General features: G+C 41.5%; 1 protein-coding gene and 1 pseudogene across 1 annotated transcript in view; one reads left to right on the forward strand and one right to left on the reverse strand.

The window, feature by feature from the left end:
* SGK1 (serum/glucocorticoid regulated kinase 1) overlaps positions 1–27,543 on the reverse strand; it is a 153,776-nt gene that overhangs the window by 78,453 nt on the left and 47,780 nt on the right. Inside the window, exon 3 of the mRNA XM_077999435.1 lies at positions 17,542–17,757. Within this exon, the coding sequence (XP_077855561.1) occupies positions 17,542–17,757 (216 nt within the window). The remainder of the gene's footprint in view (positions 1–17,541; positions 17,758–27,543) is intronic.
* Positions 12,458–12,566, forward strand: LOC114677867 (5S ribosomal RNA; annotated as a pseudogene).

The raw sequence follows: 27,543 nt of genomic DNA on the forward strand, positions 1-27,543 counted from the left end.
TCCCTCCCACCCTACCCCCCGACAGGCCCTGGTGTGTGATGTTCCCCTCCCTGTGCCCATATGTTCTCATTGTTCAACTACAGTTTACATGCAGTGTTTGGTTTTCTGTTCCTGTGTTAGTTTGCTGAGGATGATCATTTCCAGCTTCATCCATGTCCCTGCAAAGGACGTGAACACATTCTTTTTATGGCTGCATAGTATTCCATGGTGTATATGTGCCACATTTTCTTTATCCAATCTAACATTGATGGGCATTTAGGTTGGTTCCAAGTCTTTGCTATTGTGAGTAGTGCTGCAATAAACATATGTGTGCATGTGTCTTTATAGTAGAATGATTTATCATCCTTTGGGTATAAAGGATTGAGAAAGCATAGTATCTGGGCTGGATAGCACCGTCCCTCACGGCACAGTCCCTCATGGCTTCCCTTGGCTATGGGAGAGAGTTCTCCAACCCCCTTGCGCTTCCTGGGTGAGGAGACGCCCCCCACCTGCTTCTGCTCACCCTCTGTGGGCTGCATCCACTGTCTAACCAGTCCCAGTGAGATGAACCGGGTGCCTCAGTTGGAAATGCAGAAATCACTCACCTTCTGCATTGGTCTCGCTGGGAGCTGCAGACCGGAGCTATTCCTATTGGGCCATCTTGCCTGGGAATCTTATTTATTCTTTTGAGACGTAGTTTCACTCTTGTCGCCCAGGCTGGAGTGCAATGGTGCAATCTTGGCTCAGGGCAACCTCTGCCTCCCAGGTTCAAGTGATTCTCCTGCTTCAGCCTTCTGAGTGGCTGGGATTACAGGCACCCATCTCATGCCCAGCTACTTTTTGTATTTTTAGTAGAAACGGGGTTTTGCCATGCTGGCCAGGCTGGTCTTGAACTCCTGACCTCAGGTGATCCTCCCGCCTCGGCCTCACGAAGTGCTGGGATTACAGGCGTGAGCTATCACGCCCTGCTTTAAACGATAGTTTTAAAAACCTCTAGGACTTGTAGTTTGTTTTCTGTTTAGAGATGAGGTCTTGCTATGTCACCCATGCTGGTCTCGAACTCTTGTACTCAAGGGATCCTCTTGCCTCAGAATATCTGGGACTAAAGGTGTGAGGCACCATGTCAAGCCCTGTAGTTTATTTACATTGTAGGCTGTAATAGTTTAGCTTTCCAGGCAGTGACTGTGTCTTAGAATTAAAGATAAAGACACACTTGCTTGAGATGCCTTAGAGAGGGCTGCAGTTCAATGGGAGAAAATTCCAGAATTATTTTTCTGTGAGAATATTTCAGGTTACAGTCTGGATTAGACAAATACTATCTTTAAGGTTTTGTCAACAATAGATATTCAGGTGAAATAAAACCTTCAGAATTAGGGGTAAGAATCTAAAAATTTTGTCCTGGAGAAGGGCAAACTTAAAGATTTTGACTTCACTTTTCCTGCAGTAGCTAAAGAAATATGAAAATGGGCTGGGCATGGTGGCTCATGCCTGTAATCCCAGTGCTTTGGGAGGCCAAAGTGGGTGGATATTGAGCCCAGGAGTTTGGGACCAGCCTGGATAACACACTGTAGACCTTGTCTCTACAAAAAATATTTAAAAATGGCCAGGACTAGTGGCTCATGCCTATAATCCCAGAACTTTGGGAGGTCGAGGCAAGTGGATAGCTTGAGCCCAGGAGTTCCAGACCAGCCCAGGCAACATAGTGAGACCTCATCTGTACCAAAAAAAAAAAAAAAAAAAAAAAAAAGTAAAAGAAATACAAAAAGAAGTCATAACAACTAAACAGCTAAACATAGAAATAAGTACTTTGACTTGTTCTCACTTGTTCTACAAGTGACCCTGGCACAAGCTTATCTAATGATGTACTTGCCTTGCAATCTCTGCTTCTTTTTTTACTTCTTTTTGCTGAACAGAAATATTTAATGAATAGGCTTGGATTAATAAGTTTGGTGATGGTGTCCAATGTACACAAATGACCACATAAAGGATAGTAGTAGATTGGACACCTTATATATAGTTTAGAATCATCATGATTTTCATGGTGGAGGCTTGTTTCATTTTTTAAATTAATTAATTTTTTTTTTTGAGATGCAGTTTCACTCTTGTTGCCCAGGCTGGAGTACAATGGTGCTATCTCAGCTCACTTCAACCTCTGCCTCCCAGGTTCAAGCGATTATTCTCCTGCCTCAGCCTCCCAAGTAGCTGGGATTACAGGCATCTGCCACCACGCCCAGCTAATTTTTGTATTTTCTTTTAGTAGAGACAGGGTTTCACCATGTTGTTCAGGCTGGTCTCAAACTCCTGACCTCAGGTGATCTGCCCGCCTTGGCTTCCTGAAGTGCTGGGATTACAGGCGTGAGCGACCACATCTGGCCCTTGTTTGATTTCTTTTAGGCTTGGGAAAAAAGGGTGAAGATGGGGGAGGACAGAAGCAGAGATAAACAAAGTAAATGTTCATACATTCACTTACTTGAACCTCTCAGCAACCTTGTTAAGTTTGTATGTATGTATGTATGTATGTATGTATGTATGTATGTATGTATTTATTTTTTGAGACAGAGTGGCTGGAGTGCATCTTGGCTCACTGCAAACTCCACATACTGGGTTCAAGTGATTCTCTTGCCTCAGCCTCCTGATTAGCTGGGATTACAGGCGTCTGCCACCACACCTGGCTCATTTTTGTATTTTCAGTAGAGACGGGGTTTCGCCATGTTGGCTAGGCTGATCTTGAACTCCTGACTTCAGGTGACCCGCTCACCTCCACCTCCCAAAGTGCTGGGATAACAAGCGTGAGCCACGGCGCCCGGCCAAGTTTGTATTATGATTCATTTTATAAATGGGAAACTTAAAGACACAGCTGGCAAATGTCAAAGCTGGACTTTGAACTAAGATCTAACACCAAAACCATGCTTGATGCATAGTAGGACCAGTGATTTATTATTTTTTTTAATATTAGGTAATAGCAAGTAACATGCCCGGAGACATGATGGGCTGACAAAGTATTGAGGGTCTTGTTCTTACTGTTCCGTCCATGCCCCAGTGCTCAACTTCCCCCTAACACATTCCTTGTCCCCGCCCCATTCCACCCCCAATAAAGTCACCCAAGACAGGGTAAATTGTTAACTCTCTTCAGAATACTTTGGTAAAGCTGAGGAAGGGGAAGGAAACAAAGTCTTCCAGAGCAGAGGGGGAAAATCCCTCTTTTGATGAAACATCCTGTGTAGAAACTGTGAAGCCTGGATTTCCCCAGGATGAGGTTAGAGCAGCAGGCTGCTGCTTGTCACATTGCCTCAGTTAAAAGTCACACCTGCTGGGGCCGCCCGTAAAATTTACCTATATATGGCCCCCCATAAAGCCACAAACACAGAACTCGAAATGGCATTCACCACTTCTGAGATGCTGAACAGGAAGGAATGGCACTGTTTTTACAAATTAAGTGCACAGTATATGTCACAAGGAGGAAGTGAACCCTATGAGCTTGAACTTGCACATCCTCTCAACACTGAAAGATTAATTTTGGTGGCTGAGGTTAATAATATGGTTATTCGTGTTTGGATATGAATGTAACTTGACTGATTGGGAAAGCAGGTGCTAGACTGATGCACCATGCCTGAGACCCATGAGTCATTGTCACTGATTTATACACTGGCCTTGCCATGAAAATGGAAGCCGGAGCCAAATCTATGTCATACAATTTATGCCATTCACTAAAATTATAGATAATTTCAGCCTGTGCATTTGCAAAACAGTCTATGCCATTTTTGCTTTAAACATCTTTTGTACTTGGTCTCTCTGACTTGTCTAAATAGATATTATCATTCATAATAACCATTACCAATCCATTATGCAATATCATGAAAATATATACAGCTTTTAGACTTAATCCATGAAATAAAGCCTATGACTTCTGCTTGCATCTTTGATAAACGGCCAAGTTCCCACATTGAAATTGTTATGATTTCAATTACGAAGAAAATTGGAACTTTTGCATTCTTCAGTGGCTAAAAATCACTCAGAAAAAAACACTTGTTCACATAAGCTATTTTTTTCCCTCGTGTGTACCGTGAGCCTTGGGTCTGATTAGTGTAGTTGATTAGAGCAATGTGCCAAAAGGCAAAGGGCCCTTGTTAAAGCCCAAGGAAGGTCAGTTAGATTAACTTCCCAAGTCTGCTGAAAATCTGTTCTATTAGTAGTCTTCAGCCAAATTAGGCAAGGGGGTACAAACAGATCAGTACAAATCCAGTCTTTAATGCTAGCAAAATGTAGCTCGAACCACAGTTAACATTGATACAAGGTCAATAATGTCATCTTCCCAAACAAAGACAGGGGTACACATTCAGAAGCATCTTAGAAACATCTGCTCTCCTCCACCTTTTTTTTTTTTTTTTTTTTTTAAGATGGAGAGTCCCTCTGTCACCCAGGCTGGAGTACAGTGGTGAAATCCCAGCTCACTGAAACCTGGGTCTCCCGGGTTCAAGCGGTTCTCCTGCCTCAGCCTCCCCAGTAGCTGGGATTACAGTCATATGCCACGACGCCCAACTAGTTTTTATATTTTTAGTAGTGATGGGGTTTCACCATGTTGGCCAGGTTGGTCTCAAACTCCTGACCTCAGGTGATCCACCTGCCTCGGCCTTATTTACAGATTTTGTTTCCTCATATATAACCAATCTCAATAGAGAGAACTCCCTATCTCTGATCCAGGTAGGCTCTGCCTCATCAAGAGATTAAGAGTTCTGAAGTTAAATGAACCACAAAATGAACTACAGCTTGTAATCCATTGCCTCAATTCCAAAGTGCTTCCTCTCCGTTTCTTTTTATCCCACTCTCCCTTCAACTACTATTCTCTGAAGCTTTTCAGTTCTCTCAAATCTTAATTTTATTTTTTTCCTCAACAAGAACAAACTTGGTAAATAACCAAGACTGTTCATAGTTTCAGGCTCCTCTTTTTAATCATTTTTCCCACATGGGTAATGAGAACTCCTGAGGTAATATTATGCTTTCCCAAATCTGGAACCTGGTCTTTCTTTGCACAAGAAGAATCAAGCATATTGTATGAAATCTCAAGCTTATTTATCCTTAACAATGTCAGAGCCATAAACCTTAATCCAAAGCCATAAACCTCCCATGGAAAAATCTCTGGAATTCAACTCTCTCTCGTCTATTCTTTATTCCTACTGATACCACTTTTGTGACTGAAACGTGAAATGGATCCTCATCTCCTGAAGATGATATATAGAAATTGCTTTAAATGCCTTGTGAAAACCCTTAATAACCCGAACTCTGTTTCCCAGTTGAGCTATATTTTCCTTGTTCCAAATTTACCATTTCATTTCAGGCCTCCAGGCCTTTGGTTATTTGTCCCATCTGTCTGGGCTTCTCTTCCCCACCCTTCCTTATTCACTAACTTACTCATCCTTCACTTTAACTTAGATTTCTCTTCTGCTAAGAAGCCTTCATTGGCCCCCACATTGTCGGCTATGGGAACCCTCTTATGTACAGTCTCTATCTCCCCCTCTTCTAGCACTTGTCACAGTGTATTGTAACTGCCTAGTTGCTTGGATTTTCCCCCTGTCCTGGAAGCACAGTCTAGGGCACTTACTGCCAAGCCTATGACAGAAACTCTCAATAAACACCAGCTAACAGAATAAACTCAGGCTTTGCTGTGTGCTGGGAGAGGATTCAACATTCTGGTGTCTGTCACTCTGTTACATAGGTGGTCACTACCTGAAAGGTCTGCTTTCACGCTGGTGTCAGATTTGCTTGTTTTAAAAATAACTCAGGGCTGCTGATACATGCAATTCTAAGCCAAGGAGAGAACCATAATGGTCATCAATTTCTTTCTTTCTTTTTTGTTGCCACCAAGTTAATGCATTTAACGTTTTCTAATCTACAAAGACCTATAACCTCTGCTCCCTGTGTTACTTAACTAGAGAGCTACCTATCTGCTACTCATCAAACCCAGCCGGAGGTGCTGAGTTCTTGCTTTTTTTTTTTTTTTCTCATATAGAAATCTAGATGAATCCTCTGAAATGGTCATTTTAAAATCAAGTCAAAAGGAAAACAACGGGAAATACTCACCAGAGTAAAAGAGAAAAGTGAATCGAGGACAGACCTGTGTGTTTACAACTCTCAAGGCCAATGAACATTGGAAAAGCAAACTAAAATGATAGATAGCAAGCTGCGGAATTTGGCTTGACTTTAAAGTGGGTTTTAATATGCTCTTATATCACTGTCTGCTACTCAAGGTCGATAAGAAAAGCTTGGTCTTCTTACGGAACAGAGCTGAGTCACTTATATAATACCAGCGCATTTCGGTTGATTGTGATGATTCTTTCAAGAGATGATGTCACACAAATTGAGTTTTGCTTGAACCTTGCCTAAAAATAGTTTGATTTATTTTCTAGGTCAAAAAGACAAGGGGATCTAACATCAATGACAAGTAAAAATAGAAAGATTTATTTATCCTGAACACTATGGACAAATGTGTGTCTCAGCACATTTAAGTTTATCCAAGGCTCTTTGTGTAAGTAGAATGAACCAGAAGCAATTTGCTATATGTGAATAAGAAATATCAAGGTGATATTAATCATTTTTATCTCCCTTTTCTGTAGAAGATTTGTAAGAAGAGTCTTTTCAGGTCCCCAAAGGTAAACTTTACGATTAAATTATACAGTTTTAAGAAATTATCACTAAATCTTTCCCCCATTTTTTTTAACCTTTAAAAAATTTTGTTTGAAACAGGGTCTCGCTCTGTTGCCCAGGCTGGAGTGCAGTGGCAGGATCATGGCTCACTGCAGACTTGACCTCCTTGGCTCAAGCTATCCTGCCTCAGCCTCTCAGTTAGCTGGGACTATAGGTGTGCACTACTACACATGGCTAATTTATTTTATCTTATTTTTTGTAGAGACAGGGTCTCACTATGTTGCCCAGGCTAGTTTTGGGTTCCTGGGCTCAAGCAATCGTTCTGCCTTAGTCTACCAAAGTTCTGGGATTACAGGTGTGAGCCATTGTATTCAGCCCTTAGATTCTTCATGTTTTTGTTTAATTTGTTCCTTATAGAGTAGTTTTCACTACAGGGATGTTACTTGTAAATTAAATTCTATCATTTCAATTAACAACCCAAGAAAAATATATGTATAATGATAAACTTTGAGGAAAAAGAAATAATTGCAAAAAAAATGAATTGGCATGCAGTTAAACCTTGCTTATCCCTTAAATTTTGTTCCTGCTTATAGATTTTTAGTAGTTTGTATAAAGTCTTCTTTTAAAATTTTAAAAGTCTCAAAACTACTAAAGCAGGATATTATTTTAGTGGAAAATAGCCATATGGTTTCTGGGAAGGATTTTACTAAAGGAATAAATTTAATTAGAAGCAGGAAAGATTTGGTTACATACAACAAAAGCCAACAAAATATGCTCAACCCCAAGGGTAAGTGTAACTGCTGGCTAGAGATTTCCAGGAGAGGACAGGGAGTAGTTTTCCTAGAATATTTTATGTCCTAAATAGCCTGGATAGAGTCCCTTATTACCTTCCAGACTCATCACTGGGAATGTGGCACACTGGTGGGCTGTAATTCACTGGAGAGCTTATTAAATAAAAATCAAGTGACCTATGAGTGCAGCCAGAAACTTGCTTAAGTCCTGACCCTGAAACTTAATTTTTGTGACTTGAATTATGTCTCTCTGTTTAAAATTTATTTATTTAGAGATGAGGTCTCACTCTGTCACCCAGGCTGGAGTGGAGTGGTACAATCATTGTTCACTGCATCCTCAATCTCCCAGGCTCAATCAATCCTCCCATCTCAGTCTCCTGAGTAGCTGGAACTACAGGCGGGTGCCACCACACCTGGCTAATTTTTAAAATTTTCTGTAGCGATGGGAGTCTTTCTATGTGACCCAGGCTGGTCTTGAACTTCTGGGCTCAAGCGATCCTCCCACCTTAGTCTCCCAAAGTGTTGTGATTACAGGCATGAGCCACCACGCCCAGCTAAATTATGTTTCTAAATACAGCAGAAGTATGTACTTCATGGTAGGTAAAGCTATTGTTTGGTTGATGCTTAGAGAAGAGAAAGGGAGTCCATGCTATCTCTTTCTGCACTCTAAATCCTGAGATATAAATCTTTAGATTCCTGATCTCATCCCTGGAAGAGAAGGGCAGCACTGTCTCGAATGGATGTGACTTCCTGGCTCTAGGAGCCCCAGGAAACAGGATTGGAAACACGGAAGTACTCCTGGAGGAGAAGGATTTAGCTTCCTGGTTATCAGGCTCTCTGGCTGCTCACACAATGTGTACGTTGCACAGACAGTAAGCCAGTTATATTTGAACTCTTTCACATGAAATTCTTCTCTTGGGAACAAGGGCTTGATCAGGATCTTTTTGGGAGAAAGAGTATGCTGATTTTAGCTTCCAGCTAACATAGATATTCTCTCTCTGTTAGCACAAGAAACAAATCTGATTCATTTTTGTAAATTTAACAACCAAGACTCAGATTAAAAAAAAAAAAAAAAATTGATTGCGCCACTGCTCTCCAGCCTGGGCAAGAGTGAGACTCCACCTCAAAAAAAAAAAAAAAAAAAAAAAGTTGCCACAGACATGATTGAAAGGGAATTTAAATCCACATAAAAATAATTCATCTAAGTTTACTTAGTCCGGTCATTTGTTTTATGTGCTTTCTCAAGGATAACATGGTTGAAAATTTAGTGAAAAATAAAGACTCTTGTGCGTGATAACTTTAGGAATCACCAGACACCTCTCTCCAGAGACCACAATACGTCATGCCAAGAGCAGAAAACTGAGAGAAAAGAGCATTTTGAAGTACTGTTATTTTAATCCCCATAAGCCTATATACAATTTTTTGATATAAATTAAAAGAAACCAGAAATCTATAAAGCCATCTGGCTGATTTAAGTATATTTTTTATAGCATCTTTTTAAGAAAGATCAGAAAAACTCAAGACAATATAAAAGTATGTCAGTATGGAAACTATTCCTAGCTGATCATTTTACTTCCAAGCCTTCTGGGCTTCAAAGGGACAGCTCAACAATTTTGAGAAGAACTATAAAGGTAACGATATACCTTCTTGAGCCTAACAGATGGAGTAAGACATTTGAAATGCTGAACAAGCGACATGGGTCAGAATCCATCCCAGAATTGTATGAAGTCAGCTTAATTAAAAGTGCTTTCTAGGCTAAAGCAGAGCATCGCTTGAGCTCAGGAGTTCGAAACCAGACTGGGCAACAGTGAGACCTTGTCTCTACTAAAATTTAAGAAAGACAAAAAAAAAAAAAAAATTAGCTGGGCATGGTGGTGAAAACCTGTAGTCCCGGCTACCTGGAGGGCTGAGGATTGCTTGAGCCCAGGAAATCAAGGCTGCAGTGAGCCCTGATTGTGCCACTGCACTCAGTCTGGGCAACAGAGCAAAACCTTGTCTCAAAAAAATAAAAAAAAAAATTTCTAGAGTGCCCTCTATTATTGTCTTTGTAATTTCTACAGTGCCCTCTATTATTTATTATTGTCTTTGTAAAAAAGTGGCAGTAACCTTATATTTAATCATGTCAACAACTCAGTGTTAATTCTTCTGTTTGTGGTAACGTGGCTAATAACTTCAAGTCCCATGGATCCTTCCAGAGGACTCTGGCTTCACTAGGCCTTTAAAACAGCACACAGTGCCTTGGCTTCAGCATTTGGTCGCTGACTAAGCACCTTTCAAGCTGCCTTCAATTGAAAGACAGACAGCAGACTCTGAGGAAATCCTTGCTCAGCCAAATGTATCCCATATGAGAGGGCAAACTTAATGAGAATCAGTCCCTGGCATGCAGCGCCTCTGGAATGTGCGTGATTTACAGCCAGCGTGGGCTGCAGAGTTTTCTGTCCTAGTCTCTCCTTTTCATGTTAAAAAACCAAAAACTTGCATTAACAAAGTGTCAATTTTAGCTAATAAAGACAAAAAGGAAAAAGCACACTAACTTTAGCACATGTATGCAAGGTCCTGGGAGGAGATAAGAAAATGAACACATTAGATTCACAACTGCACGGAACTTAGAGACTACATGGACATGCACACACATATCACACAGGGCAGAGCAAACTGACTGACAGGCAGAAGTACAACCAAAGTGCTGTGGGAGCATAAATATTGTGTGTTTTCCATTTTCCTCCAAGTGCCTTTATTTGTAGCAATGGAATGGTCTCATGGTGCAAAATCCTGTTTGTGATGCTGCCTGGCTTCCTATCAATTGGGTGGAGTTGTACCTATTCACTTTCTACAAGTGAGGCTCCTGGTGGGTGTGGTGTTTTCCCCAAACCCACAAGTAATAGATTAATATGGTATTGAAACATTTAAACAACATAAACAAACTAATGTCCTCCTTGACTCATCTCCTCCACCTAATCACTGGCCAATTCTAATCCCTGGAAGGTGGTAATCACCATTGTCATCTGATATATACACTTCCAGGTCTTCTAATTTACATTTATCCACACATATATACTCACACTCATAGATAAACATACATATATACAGACAAGAAGAAAGAAATACAAAGTTAAAAAAATGTGATAATGGTATACACATGTTCAACTTGCTTTTCTAGAGTGATATACCTTGGGATATGTCAATATACACACATCTCATTTTTTAAATCACTGCATAGTGTTCTATGGTATGGATATGTCATAATTAATAACTCTCTACAAGTTTATAATTTTGTTATCTCCTGATGTTTCCATTTTTTCACCATTTCCAACATTGCAATGGATATTATTCTACCTATCTCAGTTATTACATTAGCAAGTATTTATCTGGGGTAGATGTGGAGACATGGATTTGCTAAATTAAAAGGTAAGAGATTCCCAGCCAGGCTCAGTGGTTCATGCCTGTAATCCCAGCACTTTGGGAGGCTGAGGTGGGTGGATCACTTCAGGCCAGGAGTTCAAGTTGCAGTGAGCCAACATCATGTTACTGCACTCCAGCCTGGGCGACAGAATGAGACTCTGTCTCAAAAACAAACAAAGGCAAGAGATTTTTTTTTTTTTTTATTTTTTATTTTTTAGATGGAGCCTTGCTCTTGTCGTCTAGGCTGGAGTACAATGACATGATCTCGGGTCACTACAATCTCTACCTCCTGGGTTCAAGCGATTCTCCTGCCTCAGTCTTCCAAGTAGCTGGGATTACAGGTGCCCGCCACCATGCCCAGCTAATTTTTGTATTTCTAGTAGAGACAAGGTTTTACCATGTTGGCCAGGTAGGTCTTGAACTCCTGACCTCAGGTGATCCGCCCTCCTCGACCTCCAAAAGTGCTGGGATTACAGGCATGAGCCACCGTGCCCTGCCTTCAGTCTTCTTGAGTTGGCTATTACTAGGAAGTATGAGAAAAATGTCCCTCTCTGACATGAATTTGCCCATTTTTCTTTCTATTTCTGTTAGTTATTTCTTTAAATATTTCCATGTTATGTTAAGGGCATAAAGATTTGTGAATGTTTTATATTCTTGGTAGACACTTTTCATCAACATGAAAAATTCCTCTTTGGTCCTTTTCAATTTTTTTTTTTTGTATTTTTTTCTGATATTTATATTGCTAAAACTACTTTCCTTGTATTAGACTTTACCTGGAACATCATTATTTTCCAAATTGCCAAATCCTTTTACAAACATAGTTTGCAATGTCCCTAGCTCTTGCTATGATCATTTTGGACTATGGTTTCCACATCAACCTGATCATCCTACCCGCCTTCTCTTTTTCAGAGATACTTAATTATCCATTATTTACACAATGGCATACTTTGTCTTCTAGCACAATTATAAGCTAAAGTGTGTGTGTATATGTGTGTGTGTGTCATTTAAGGCAGAAAGTAGAAATGAAATTACATGGTCAGGCTGCCATCTTGATACAATCTTATGTTTTCCTTAACACCAGATTTCCTTCTCTGACTCCACTTAAAACATTCCTTTCCTTTCCTTCCAGCTTGGTTGATCTAAATATTAAAGGTGCTGTGAGAGATACAATACAGAATAGAGTCTGTGAATACGTTTAGTCAGCATGCAGCTCTCGAAAACCTATTTTTGGTCTCCATCTCTTTGTGGCCTACAAGTTGGTTTCAGGCTGAATACTACAACTTGTGTTCCCCTAGCATACATTATTTAGTAACAGCTCACACAGCTCTAAGTTATCATCTTTCCCATCTCATTCCCAGGAAGATCTGTTTAATTTATAAGCAGTCCATTTCAGACAACACCCCTTGGGACATCACAATATTGCTGTTCTTCTGGGAGATTCATTGGCAGTATGAATACCCTTGTTTCTTCCATGGGCAAAACATGTTTAACGGCCACTAACTGGGCTATTGGCAAGGCCTGGCACAAACTAAGTGCAATGTAACTCTTAGCAATTTGTGACCATTAAACACAGCATTTATAATGTGCTAGTTTTAAAGTTGAAAACAGCAACAACAACAACAACAAAACAACTCATGTCCCATGTCTATGGCCATACCACCCTGAACGCGCCTTATCTCGGAAGCTAAGCAGGCTCGGACCTGGCTGGTACTTGGATGGGAGACCGCCTGGGAATACTGGGTGCTGTAGACTTGGCTGGGCGCAATGACTCATGCCTATAATCCCAGCACTTTCGGAGGCCAAGGCAGGTGGATCACCTGAGGTCGGGAGTTCGAGACGAACCTGACCAACATGGAGAAACCCGGTCCAGGCATGGTGGCACATGCCTGTAATGCCAGCTATTTGGGAGGCTGAGGCAGGCGAATCACTTGAACCCAAGAGGCAGAGGTTGCGGTGAGTCGAGATCGCACCACCACATTCCACCTGGGCAACAACAGTGAAACTTCATCTCAAAAAAAAAAAAAAAAAAAACCAACCAACAAAACAAAACAACAACAATAAAAACCCCACAATTAATTCATAAAAGACTTGCACTTTATTTGTCTTATTTTATTTAAAACATTCTCACCTTGTTTTCTGTATTTTATCTTTACACATAGAACACAGAGTTTGATTTGATTGTACTTTTCCCTTTACCGCTCTTTTTCTCTTGTTTATTTTCACTTCATAGGTCATTAAATGCCAGCCACAGGATCTCAGACGGAAAAGGGCTCCAGGGTTAACTAGCTGAGCCCTATCCTATGATGTCTGAGAGGTTTTGCGGCTTGCCTGAATTCAGCCATTGACCTGTGGCAGAGCTGGCACAAGAATATGGGTCACCTGACTCCAGCACAGGCACATACATTTACATTTACAAAAGATTTTTTAAAAAACAATCTCATCAACCAACTACTAAAAAACTACTGGAAAGAAACCTGATGGCGGGCACATATTACCTCAATTTTTATAGGAGAGAATACTGAGCAGGAGAAATGAATTAATGATTTGACTAAAATAATCTACATCAGGAGACGTCCGGAGAACAACCTGACGTCTTTGCTACTGGCTTCTGTATCTCACAGCCTCTCCATCTTCTCACCATGCAACTTCTAAAAGGACAGAGTTTCTTTTCTTTCTAAAAGGACTTTCTAAAAGGACAGAGTTGCCTTTTCAATGATTTACTTCATCATTTCATTGTTTAATCCCTATGAAAACACAAAATATAGATTTTTGGTTTTTTTGTTGAGACAGGGTCTGGCTCTGTTACCCACGTTGGAGTGCTGTGGTACTATCTTGGTTCACTGCACCCTCCTCCTTCCTGGGCTCAAGCAATGCTCCTACCTCAGCCTCCCAAGTAGCTAGGAACACAGGCGTCCACCACCATGCCCAGCCAATTTTATTTTATTTATTTATAGACACAAGTTGGTCTGGAACTCCTGGGTTCAAGCCATCCGACCCCCTTGGCTTCCCTGGGATTACAGGCATGAGCCACTGTGTCCTGCTGATGCATATTTTACCGATTAAAAGAAAAAAAAAACCCGCCTGGCATGGTGGCTCACACCTGTAATCCTAGCATTTTGGGAGGCCGAGGTAGGCGGATCATCTGAGGTCAGGAGTTCAAGAACAGCCTTGCCAACATGGTGAAACTCTGTCTCTACTAAAAATACAAAAATTAGCCAAACTTGATGGTGGGTGCCTGTAATCCCAGTTATTTGGGAGGCTGAGGCAGGAGAATCACTTGAACCCGGGAGGCAGAGGTTCTAGTGAGCCAAGATCGCCAAGATCGCTGCAGTTTCCAGACAGGGCGAGACAGGGCGAGACAGGGTGACAGGGCGAGACTCCATCTCAAAAATAAAATAAAATAAAATAAAATAAAATAAAATAAAATAAAATAAATAAAAAGGCTTAGACCGGTAATCCCAACACCCAAGGAGGGGCAGATCCCTTGAGCCCAGGAGTTTGACACCAACCCATCTCAATAAAATAAAATAAAATAAAATAAAATAAGTTGGGCATGGTGGTGCACGGGGCGTGTAGTCCCAGCTACTTGGGAGGCTGAGGTGGGAGCACTGCTTAAGCCCTGGAGGTCGAGGCTGCTGTGAGCCGTGATCGCGCCACTGCACTCCAGCCTGGGCAGCAGAGCAAAACCTTGTCTCAAAAAAAAATAGTAAAATAAAGTATGTGTCATTTTGATTTGTGATAACCTTAGGAAAAAACCAGCGAAGTCTGAGAACCAAGTAATTGATTGCAAAGTGGAGAATGATTTACCTGCTATCTGAGATAAAGGAAAAGGTGAAATCACAATGTTGCTTTAAATTCCTTCCAGCTCTTTGTTTATTGTTTCCTTTTGTGTGGAATTTCACTGTGCATTGATCTAAACCCAGCTCCTACCAGATGGGACGGAGAGTAGGCCCTCAAGTAAACATTTAGCACTAGGCAGGTTTGCTCTGTATAGGATATGTAGAACCCTCTCTCTGCTTCTAAGTCATAAATAGTTCTTTAGAGTCTTAAGAAATTGGCAAACTCAGGCTGGATGCAGTGGCTCAGGCCTGTAATACCAGCATTTTGGGAGGCTGAGGCAGGCAGATCACTTGAGGTCCGGAATTCAAGACCAGCCTGGCCAACATGGTGAAGCCCCATCTCTACTAAAAACAAAACAAAACAAAACAAAATTAGTCGGGTGTGGTGTCAGATGCCTGTAATCCCAGCTACTCAGGAGGCTGAGAGGCTGAGGCAGGAGAGAGTCGCTTGAACCTGTGAGGTGGAGGTTGCAGCGAGCTGAGATCTTGCCACTGCACTCCAGCCTAGGAGAGCTGTGTCCATTCATTTATGAATTATCTGTGGCTGCTTTCCTTACAAGGGCAGAGCTAAATAGAAGTTAGAGACTGTATTTTAAGCAAAGGCTAAAATATTTATTATCTGGCCCTTTAGATAAAAAGTTGACTTTAACCCTTGCATCAGGAGCGATAAATAGATGCTCTTGCATTTAGCATCTTTATTGTTTTTCATGACAAACCTAGAGTCGAACCAGCATCAGGCTAAAAAGCAAAAGGACCATGACTGATGTTCATGGATCAGCAAAGTGCTAACCCAGTTATGGAAGTCTAATATAGTGTTACAGACTCACAGGCTTAGCTAATATGTAAATCAGCAAACATGAGCAATAATGATTTATATTTGCATGGCATTCTATAGATTATGAAACATTTAATATCTGTCTCATTTGATTTTTCCAATAACTCTAGAAAGTAGACAGGCTGGGCATGGTGGCTGATACCTATAATCCCAGCATTTTGGGAGGATCACTTGAGGCCAGGACTTCAAGACCAGCCTGGTCAGTATAACAAGACCTTGTTTCTGCAAAATTTTTTAAAAAATTAGCCAGGTTTGTTGGCGTGTGCCTGTGGTCTCATTTACTTGGGGTGCGGGGGAGGGGGGCGGGGTTGAGGTGGGAGGATCACTTGAAACTAAGAGTTTGAGGTAACAGTGAGTTATGATTGCACTACTGCACTCAAGTCAGGGTTACAGAGCATGACTTTGTCCAAAAAAAAAAAAAAAAAAAAAAAAAAGGGCCGGCGCAGTGGCTCAAGCCTGTAATCCCAGCACTTTGGGAAGCCAAGGTAGGTGGATCACCTGAGGTCGGGAGTTTGAGACCAGCTTGACCAACGTGGAGAAACCCTGTTTCTACTAAAAATACAAAAATTAGCCAGGCGTGGTGTTGGGTGCCTGTAATCCCAGCTACTCGGGAGGCTGAGGCAGAATTACTTGAACTCAGGAAGCGGAGGTTGCAGTGCGCCGAGATTGCGCCATTGCACTCCAGCTTGGGCAACAAGAGTGAAACTCAAGAAAAAAAAAAAAAGAAAGTAAACAAATAAATATGAAACAGATTCAGAGACGTTGCATGATAACCCAGAATGAAAAGGAACTCAGATTCAATGTCTTCAGTTTTTTAGCAGCTAAAATGATTCTTTTATTTCTGGAAAATGCTTACCTTGCTAAAAAAAAAAAAAAAAAAAAGGTGAGTGGTTATTAACATTTACCATTTTATGATGCACTGACTTGGCAGATCACTTACAATTAACTGTACTTTGTAATAACATGTTCTATCTTCTAAATGCTGTATTTTTATGTCAGTATGATGGTAAAAATAATATAAGCATTTTATATAATGGTTTTAAAAATCAAAATAAATACGGGCCTAATTAAGTTATAAGTTAAAAATTTAATCTTAAATTTTTAAAATCTTAGAAAATGCGAAACTGCAAAACTGCAAGATGAATCAGTTATCTGGTTTTCTTGGATTACCAAAATTTTTAAAAAACAACTCTTGGAGTAGCAGGGAAAAATAAATCTTAGTAAAAATACGAGTATATATGAGCTTGAGAAAAATAATGAAAATTATATATAGTGCTCTGTAAATGGATCAAATCATGTTGAACTAAATAGTTCAATGGAAGCTACAAACCTGTAGATGACTAATACAATCATTGTATCATCTAAGACTTGATCTTCTGTGTGATCAAACCACTTCTGAGGAATTGCCAGTTTACCAACACATTGCTGTATCGGTCTTGGACCAGCATAAAAAATTAATACAACACACTGCATGATTCAGCTAAATGACATTCTGGAAAAGGCACATCTATGGAGACAGTAAAAAGAACAGTGGTTGCTAGAGTTCAGGGTAAGGAGGGGATGAATAGTGGAGGGCAGAGGAGTTTTTGGGCAGTGAAACTTAACTGTATGATACTGTAATGGTGGATGCATGTTATTATACATTAGTCCAAACTCATAGAATGTATAACAACAAGAGTGAACTCTAACATGAATTAAGGACTTGGGTGATAATGATATGTCAAGGTAGGTTCCTCAGTTATAACAAATGTGCCATTCTGCTAGGGAATGTTGATGGTAAAGTAGGTTATATGTGCATGGGGACAAGGGTATATGGGTGATCTCTGTACCTTCTGCTCAGTGTTGCTGTGAACCTAAAACTGCTCTAAAATATAAAGCCTATTAAAAAAAATAATGTCATGAGCTAACGAAGACCACAATTCTAGGTCCTCCTCAGAAGCTTTATAAATGTGCATTAAAAATTAGTTGTGGGGTATACTATGGCAGAAATACAAGAAAAACAAAGGCCCAGAATTTTTCCAGGAGAATAGATCCAGAGCGAACATGAACTTACTTCACACCCAGATTGGGTTTCCCATGAACACGACTCCTTCTCCTGAGGGAGAACCCCTCTTTGGAAAGCATGTTCACCCAGGCATGCTTGACACAAGGGAGGCTCAAAGTCTGGCTCCTCTGGAGGGATGTGCACCATCGAGGAGCCAGCGTACTTCAGTCTGGGACTCTGATGCTTGTCCACACTGACCATTGGGCTCTTGATCCATCTTCGTACCTGCAATATGCAAAAGGAAAGAAAAAACCAAATACATTTGACTCCCTTTGATGCTTAATGGGGGATTTGGTGGGAAATTCAGTGAGACTGAAAGGAGAACTCAGTCTCACAACCTCTCTTATCTTTCAAACTCAACACAATTAGAATTGGTCAGTGCTGTTCAGTCTCTTTCTTAGAGTATGCATTACATGGCTGGTCATTTCATCTTGCTGAGTCTGTCTCCACATTTTTTTTTTCTTTTCTTTTTCTTCCTGCTTCCAGTGGGGTTAGAATTTTTTCTTTTTAGAGATAGGGGAGTTTCACTATGTTGCCCAGGCTGGTCTTGGTGTTAAAAGATCCTCCTGGACCAGCCAGTTTTCACCAACATGGTGAAACCCAATCTCTACTAAAAACACAAAAATTAGCCAGGCCTCGTGGTGTACACCTATAATCTCAGCTGCTTGGCAGAATCACTTGAACCTGGGAAGTGGAGGTTGCAGTGAGCTGAGATTGCCCTGCTGTACTCCAGCCTGTGCGACAGAGTGAGACTGTCACCAAAAAAAACAAAAACAAAAACAACAAAAAACCTCAAAACCCAAAAACAAACAAAAATAATTATCCTGGCCAGGCGAGATGGTTTATGTCTAAATAGCACTTTGGGAGGCCGAGGCAGGAGGATTGCTTTAGCCCAGGAGTTTGAGACCAGCCTGGGCAATATAGCGAGACTTTATCTCTATGAAAAAAATCACTTTTTTTTTTTTTTTTTTTAAGAAAAAGATCCTTTTGCCTCTTAAAGTGTTGGGATCACGAGTATAAGTCACTGTGCCTGGCCTGTCTCCTCATCTGTAAGATTCAGGTAATAATATTTCCTCCCAAGCTGTGAAAATGCTACCACGTTTTACAAAGTTCAAGTATTTTGCCTGGCACATGTTTGGTGCCCAACAGATAGTGATTATTTTACTTTGACCCTTATTATTATGATTAGGGTGACAGAAATTTGGTTCACACATTTCTAAGGTGAATTGCTAGTTATCCTTACAAGGGAAAATACTAATCTCATAGTTTACAATCTACTCCATTGCTAAGCAAATACATATTCACTATTATTGTTGTTGAGATAGGATCTTCCTCTGTCACCCAGGCTAGAATGCAGTGGCCTAATCATAGCCCACTGCAGCCTCAAACAGCTGGGCTCAAGCAATCCTCTCACCTCAGCCTCAGGAGTAGCTGAGACCACAGGCTCGTGCCATCACACTAGCTTTTTTTTTTTTTTTTTTTTTTTTTGTAGAGATGAGGTCTCACTAAGTTGCGCAGGCTGGTATCAAACTCCTGGGCTCAAGCAATCCTCCCGCCTCCCAAAGTGTTGGGATTACAGGCATGAGCCACTGAATCCGGCCCATATACACTACTGCAAAACTTTGATTATAAAAGTACTAAATGTGTTTTTGATCAATCTAAAAAGTATTCAGTTTTGTTAGAGATGGATAATGTTTTTTATTATTCTTATTCAGATAGTTTTGGGCTTGAAGTCTGGTAACTGTTCCTGCCTTGTTTCCAACATCCGTAGTTTAAAATCAGTCTTTTTACTCTGGCTTACTTTCAATGTCTCTGTTGCCAAGTAGATTTAACTTTGGGGTTACTGTGAACAGGATTTAAACAGATGATAAATCTATTCAAATATATTTATAAGTTGTGTGCCTGGGCTGATTAAGAATCTTTGTATCTTGAAATATGTATCTTTCCTGAACCTCCAAACACCTGTGCTCTAGAGTTTGAGTTATGGCCAACATAATAAATTTTTTTAATATTCTTTTTTCATGTTATTTTTACTTCTTTTTGCTTTTTATTTTTATTTTTTCTTTTTTTAATATGTTACAGTCTGAATATGTTCATAGTGACTTTTTTTGTTTGTTTGGTTGGGTTTTTTTAATAGAGATACAGTCTCACTCTATTGCCTAGATTAGAGGGCTGTGGCATGATCATAGCTCACTTCAGCCAAGAGCTCCTAGGCTCAAGCTATCCTCTCGTCTCAGCCTCCCAAGTAGCTAGGACTACAGATGCGCGCCACCACGTTTGGCTAATTTTTTTTTTGGAGAGATGGTGTCTCATTATGTTGCCCAGGCTGCCCTTGAACTCCTGGCCTCAAGTGATCTTGTTGCCTTGGCCTCCCAAAGCTCTGGGATTACAGACGTGTAATCCCACTACACCTGGCGAGAATAAAATTATTAAAGGGACATATTATTTATTTAATAAAATAAGTAAACTATAATAAATAAGAAGGAAAATAAAGCATATGGATGATCAGGATCATTGCCAGCGGAGGGATCAATTTTAAACAGTATGAACCAGGATACTATCGGATACTCCTCTTTGTCCACAGAGAATGTAGCAAGGGATATGAAGAAATATTCCCTTTCTCCAGAAGCATCAAAGAAAAAGTGTCACTTACAAAAATGAATCCACCAACACATTTCTTACAGGACTGTTGCTGAATTTTATTGCATGCTTTGTCTTGAAATGTTTTATCTGCATTGGCTTAGTCCTTATACTGGCTTCAATGTGTACTTTCTTTTTGACTCCTTGACACTTTTCACCAGCTTTGCAGCCTCAGAGGTGATTTTTACAGGCCCAATCAAGGACAGAGGTTAGGATGCTTGCTTGCTCTCTCGAGAGAGGCTGGACGAGTGCACAGGAGTTAGGCAAGGTGCCTTTCAAAACTGCTGAGTAGAGAAACTCTCCCATGGCCCCTCGGGGAATTCAAGCTACAACTGGCCCATTGTGTTTCCTCAGGCGGCGGACTGCTTTGGTGGAGGGAGTAGCTGACTTTGAGTGGCTTTGGGAGCCCCTCAGAGACCAGCAACAATGGCTGGAGGAGAGCTGCCGCAGCTGTGTGTGCGAGAAACATGAATGCCCGGATGCGAGCGGCAGCCGGGGCTCCTGGGCCTCCTGGGCCACCTGGTCCCCAGTTTTATTCAGAGCTACACAACTGTTTGTGAAGAGCATTGTAAACAAACATAGATGGGGTGAGACATCCTCCTTATCCTGAATAAATCAAAAATTCCCAGGCCGGGCGCAGTGGCTCACGCCTGTAATCCCAGCACTTTGGGAGGCCGAGGCGGGCGGATCACGAGGTCAGCAGATCGAGACCATCCTGGCTAATACGGTGAAACCCGTCTCTACTAAAAATACAAAAAATTAGCCGGGCGTGGTGGCGGGCGCCTGTAGTCCCAGGTACTCTGGAGGCTGAGGCCGGAGAATGACGTGAACCCGGGAGGCGGAGCTTGCAGTGAGTTGAGATCCCGTCACTGCCCTCCAGCCTGGGCGACAGAGCAAGACTCCGTTTCAAAAAAAAAACTTTTCCTCACTTGGGGTTTATAGGAGACTGCTCTCCAAACCACACCAGACTTTTAGAAGCAACCAGCTCTCCAGATACCGGTGTGAATCAGTAAGGCCCTTCATTTAACTAGACAGAAACTGAGTGAACAGTGGGTAAACAAAATATTCAAAAAAATTCTTTGCGAAATCCAGTCCACCTTGGTTTTATTAATGTCTTTATTTGGGGGAAAAAAAAAAGCCATCCAAAAGCAATAATCCCTCACTCTAGAAAATTGCCAGATGTGATTAAAGAGATTGGCTGGCTTCTAGGGATTTTCCACTTGTGGTTTTTTTCCTATTATCTAAGAGCAAACAGATATTACTATTAATTTAAAATAGTTTAGCTGATAATGATATCAACCGACACAGGAAAATTAAAGAGTGTTTAGGTACTTAGGTGTGAACTCAGATGGCAACACCTGCTCTCATTGGCCCCTGTCCTTTCAGGGGGAAGAGCTGACTCTTAAAATGCCAAGAGAACTTGAAGTTGGACGTAACTTCTGTAATTTCCAAAGAGACATTTTTTTTAAAAAAAATTATAGAGAACAGACTTTGCTTACTTGATGCCTTAATAACTTTCAATTTCGATAGAGTCAGCCCAGTTTTCTAGTGAAATTACTTGGATAATTCAATAGATTATAAAAAGGGAGGCCAGGCGAGGTGGTTCACGCCTATAATCCCAACACATTGGGAGGCCGAGTCAGGTGAATCATTTGAGGACCAGGCTGGCCAACGTGGTGAAACCCCATCTCTACTGAAAACACAAAAATTAGCCACCGTGGTGGTGTGCACCTGTAATCCCAGCTACTAGGGAGGCTGAGGCAGGAGAATAATGGGAACCTGGGAGCTGGAGGTGGCAGTGAGCCAAGATCGTGCCACTGCACTCCAGCCTGGGTGAGACTCTGTCTCGGAAAAAAAAAGAGAGAGAAAGCGAGAGATCTGCATGCCTAGGCCTCTTCCAGAGGCTGCGTGCTAGCAGGTTAGTTACGGCATGAGTGTAATTTAGGAGAAGGCTCCTGGAAGCAAATTCATCTTACACTGACACTGGAGCCTGAAGCTGCTTCATAGCATGTCTCCTAAAATATAACAGTGCTGTAATATTCAGTAATATTGATCAGATTTCTTCACCCCGGCTATATGTCGTCATCATGTAGCTGTCTTTTCTGTTTTGTTTTGGTTTTTTTTTTTGAGACAGTTTCACTCTTGTTTCCCAGGCTGGAGTGCAATGGTGCGATCTCAGCTCACTGCAACTTCCGCCTCCTGGGTTCAAGTGATTCTCCTGCCTCAGCCTCCCGAGTAGCTGGGATTACAGACATGTGCCACCACATCTGACTAGTTTTGTATTTTTAGTAGAGACAGGGTTTCTCCATGTTGGTCAGACTGATCTTGAACTCCCGACCTCAGGTGATCTGCCTGCCTCGGCCTCCCAAAGTGTTGGGATTACAGGCGTGAACCACCGCACCAGGCCTATTCCTGTCTTTTCTCTAGTGTTTGTAGTGTTTATTGCTTGTATAAAACAACAGGACTTTTATGCTAACTGGTATTGATATTAAGCCAATGTCATCTTTCCAACTGGATCATAAGTGTGAGAATAGCTTCTTAGGTCTTAGGAAAAAAAAAAATTCCCAGAGGCTAGTGTATGGTCTTACAAATAAACTAGGTAATAAAAATAAGAATGTCTTGATTGCTTTTTATATTTACTTATAGATCTCAACAAGTTTTGCTAACATCCTCTATCAAGGTAATACGCATTTTCTATTTAAATATTTATCTTTAACACTGCAAGACCTATCCCGGAGCAGGCACCCTGAGAAGATGGAGTGGCTTTTGGAATTCCCTGACTTTCTATGCTGTTGTCCTTGGGATATCCCAGTCCTTTCCTTTGACCTTGACCTAGTTGCATCCTTTTCTAGATTCTCAGTCTCCAGGCCTGTCTGGAGGATGGAGTGGTGGGGAGGACTCCGGGGAACAGGGAAAACAGAGAGGCGATGCGTCCGTGTACACTATTTAATGTTGCCTCTCACAGCTGGCAGCACCCCAGCTCTGTCTCTTCAGAGGACAGTATTTGCCTGTTCTTCCAGCTCAGTAAGTGTAAAGTCTCTTTCCTCATCCTCCCCATTGAGGAATCCACCCCACCCTGTCCCTCCCCACCTCACCCTACACTGTCAAGTGTTAAATAGATAGAGTGCAGGAATTCATCAACATAAGTTTTTCTCTGGAAATAGAGGTGAAGTTTTTCTCATTTCTTTAAATTGTGGGACTCGGCCATGTGCGGTGGCTCATGCCTGTCGTCCCAGTGCTTTGGGAGGCCAAGGCAGGCAGATCACCTAAGGTCAGGAGTTCGAGACCAGCCTGGCCAAGATATAGTGAAACCCCATTTCTACTAAAAATACAAAAATTAGCCAGGTGCGGTGGCACATGCCTGTAATTCCAGCTACTTGGGAGGCTGAGGCAGGAGAATCACTTGAATCTAGGTGGCGGAGGTTGCAGTGAGACGAGATTGCACCACTAGACTCCAGTCTGCAGAGTGAAACTCTGTCTCAAAAAAAAAAAAAAAAAAAATTGTGGGACCCATCCATTTTGTTTGAATTAGTCTTTCCTCGATATATACATTTTTTTTTAGACATAAAAAGTTATTTTAAAAAAAAAGTAGGAAAATTATTTTAGGTACTAGCTCTACAGGACAGTGTATGTTATTTGCTTTTGGAAATTAAGACTCAGAGAAAATAGAAATGCTGGTCTAATTAGTGGGGAAGAACCTGGCCATCCTGTCCAGAGCGAATCCACTGAGCTTTGGAAACTTCCTCTTCTCTTTCCTCCAAGAAATCCCCTTTTCCAGTGTGGTTTTTTTTTGTTTGTTTATTTTAGGTTTGAGGGTACACGTGAAAGTTTGTTACACAGGTAAGCTCATGACACAGGGATTTGTCGTACAGATTATTTCATCACCCAGGAGTTAAGCCTAGTACCCAATATTTATCTTTTGTGCTCTTCTCCCTCCTCCCACTCTTCACCCTCCAGTAGACCCCAGTATCTGTTGTTTCCTTCTTTGTATTCACATAAGTTCTCATCCCAGTGTTTTTTTGTTTGTTTGGTTTTTTGAGACGGAGTCTTGCTCTGTTGCCCAGCCTGGAGTGCAGTGGTGTGATCTTGGCTCACTGCAACCTCCACCTCCCAGGTTCAAGCAATTCTCCTGCCTCAGCCTCCCGAGTAGCTGGGACTACAGGCACACACCACCACGCCCAGCTACGTTTTGTATTTTTAGTAGAGACAGGATTTCACCATGTTGGCCAGGCTGGTCTCGAACTCCTGACCTCAGGCAATCTGCTTACCTCGACCTCCCAAAGTGCTGGGATTACAGGCGTGAGCCACCTCACCCAGCCTTTTTTTTTGTCCTAGAGACGGACTCTTGCTCTGTTGCCCAGGCTGGAGTGCAGTAGAGTGATCTCAGCTCACTGCAACCTCCCCTTCCTGGGTTCAAGGAATTCTCCTGCCTCAGCCTCCTGAGTAGCTGGGATCACAAGCATGCACCACCATGCCCAGCTAATTTTTTTTTTTTTTTAATATTTTTAATAGAGATAGGGTTTCACCATGTTGACCAGGCTGGTCTCAAACTTCTGACCTCAGGTTATCTGCCCGCCTTGGCCTCTCAGAGTGCTGGGATTACAGGTGTGAGCCACTGAGCCTGGCCTCATTCCAGTGTTGTCGTTGTTGTTGTTTTTTTTTTTTTTAACTGTCTCTCTCTCTTTAGGCTACTGTCTCTCAGCATATTAAACACCTTGTTCTTGCAATATCTCTAAAAGCTAGCGAACAGACTGCAAGCAAAACATCCTCTTTACACCCACAAACTCTTCCTTTTTCCCGCAGCCACCTTTCACCGCCACCCAACTCTTCTCTCTTAGCTGAGCTTCATGAAAAAATAATCTCCACTTCCTCATCTCACATTTTCTCCTCAACCCATTGCAATTTATTCATTAAATAGTATTTATGGATTGCTTAATATTTGCAAGGACTAAAGCAAATAACATAATAATAAAAGTCTCATTTCATAAAATGAAGTTTGTGCAAAGATGCCAATAAACCTCTTTGCCAAATCCAATAGACATTTCTCTGTGCTTACTTCATTTGCATATACCCCGCAGCATGTAAAAGCTTTCACAAAGGTTCAACAACAACTATTTGCCTGGCATTATGTGGTTGGGACACAAAGAAATGTAATGTTGACCATTGAGAGAGGATGCTTGCATTTCAGAAGGGCTGATACATGAGATTGTGGTTTATCATAGCATGAGCTCCCCAGAGCTCAGTTTCTGCCCTTGTAAAATGGAGATAATAATTATGGCTACTTCACTAGGGTTTTGTGAGGACTAAATAGATGATGCAGGTAAACCCAGTGCTTGACATCAGGTGAATCCTTCGTAAGTATTTGCTATTGCAGTTATGGCTTCATTCCATGGGAAGAGTTTTATACAAAGGGTCGTTGGAGAAAAGATGGAGGGTACTTGGTCCAGTCAGGAAAAATCAGGGAAGCCTTTCTGGTGGAAGTGATGGTTAAATTGAATCTTAAAAGCTGAGTTAAAGGAAGCCAGGTGAAGAAAAATGAGAAAGATATTTCTAATTGAGGGGATGGCAGAAGCCAAAATACAGAGGCAAGAATCTGTTGAGATGAGTAGAAAACAAGCTCCAAAAAGGAGAGGCAAGAACTAAAGCTGGATAGAAAGTTTAGGTCATGGGGCAGTGAGGGGTCACTGAAGTATTTATTTTTATTTATTTATTTACTTACTATTTAGGGATGGGGTCTCGCTATGTTTCCCAGGCTGGTCTTGACCTCCTGGGCTCCAGTGATTCTCCTGCCTTAGCCTTATTAAGAACTGGGGTTACAAGCATGAGCCCCTACACCCAGCTCACTGAAGTATTTTAAGCAGGAGAGTGGGATGGTCAAATGTGTTTTTCTTTTTCTTTAAAAAAATTTTTTTTTTGAGACAGAGCCTCACTCTGTCACCCAGACTAGAGTGCAGTGGTGTGATCTCTGCTCACTATAACCTCTGCCTCCCGGGTTCAAGAGATTCTCCTGCCTCAGCCTCCCAAGTAGCTGGGATTACAGGTGCCTGCCACCATGCCTGGCTAATTTTTTGTATTTTTAATAGAGACGGGGTTTTACCATGTTATCTTGATCTTGAACTCCTGACCCCAGGTGATCCACCTGCCTTGGCCTCCCAAAGTGCTAGGATTACAGGCATGAGCCACCACACCCAGCCTCAAATGTGTTTTTCAATGCAATATGAAGGATGGATTTAAGGTGGATTCAAGACCAATGCAGTATGAAGGATGGATTTAAGGATGGATTCAAGACCAAAGGAGCTAGATGAGAGTGAGGAATGGATTAGAAAAGAAATGGTAAGGGCCAAACAAGAATAGTAGCTTTGGAAATGGAAAGGAGGAACCAATCATCAAATCTACATTTAGTTCTCAAGACTATATCCTTTTCTCCATCCAAGTACAGGTTGAGCATCCTAAATCTGAAAATCCAAAATCTGAAATGCTTCAACATCTGAAGCTCTTTGAGTGTGGACAAGATGGTCAAAGAAAATACTCACTGGAGCTTTTTGGATTTTCAGATTAAAGATGCTCAACCAGTAATTATAATGCAAGTGTTTCAAAATCTGAAAAAAATTCCAAATCTGAAATACTTCTGGTTCCAAGCATTTTGGATAAGGGATACTCAACTTGTATCTTCTCGATTCCTAAAGTCATTCCTTAAATGGTGTTGCCCTTTTAGTCTTTTCTTTTCTTTTCTTTTGAGATGGCGACTTGCTCTGTCACCCAGGCTGGAGTGTAGTGGTGCAATCTTGGCTCACTGCAGCCTCTGCCTCCCAGGTTCAAGTGAATCTTTCACCTCAGCCTCCAAGTAGCTGGGATTACAGGCCCACACCACCATGCCCTGCTAATTTTTGTATTTTAGTAGAGACAAGGTTTCACCATGTTGGCCAAGTTAGTTTTGAACTCAGGTTCAGGGTTCAAGGTGTCCACCCACCTTGGCCTCCCAAAGTGCTGGGATTACAGGTGTGAGCCACTGTGCCTGGCCATCTTTTTTAAAAAATAAAATAATCTATGGCTGGGTGCATTGGCTCACCCCATCTCTAAAAAAAAAAAACAAACAAAAAATAAAGTAATTTGTTAATGATTGATCAGTTGATTGTAGAGGTGGAGTGTCACTATGTTGCCCACTCTGGTCTTATACTCCTGGTCTCAAGTGATCTGCCCACCTTGGTCTCCCAAAGTGTTGGGATTACTGGTGTGATCCACTGTGTCCAGCCTGCCTTTTTAATCTTAATCTCGCTGACACCACAGCATCTTTCCAAATGCAAAAGCTGTCTTGTTGCTACCCAGCTTTAAACTTCAGTTTGGTTACCCATCTGTAGCAGCAGTGGCTTT

Source organism: Macaca mulatta, chromosome 4 (genome assembly GCF_049350105.2).
Source record: "Macaca mulatta isolate MMU2019108-1 chromosome 4, T2T-MMU8v2.0, whole genome shotgun sequence".
In the NCBI taxonomy this organism is placed as follows: Eukaryota; Metazoa; Chordata; class Mammalia; order Primates; family Cercopithecidae; genus Macaca; species Macaca mulatta.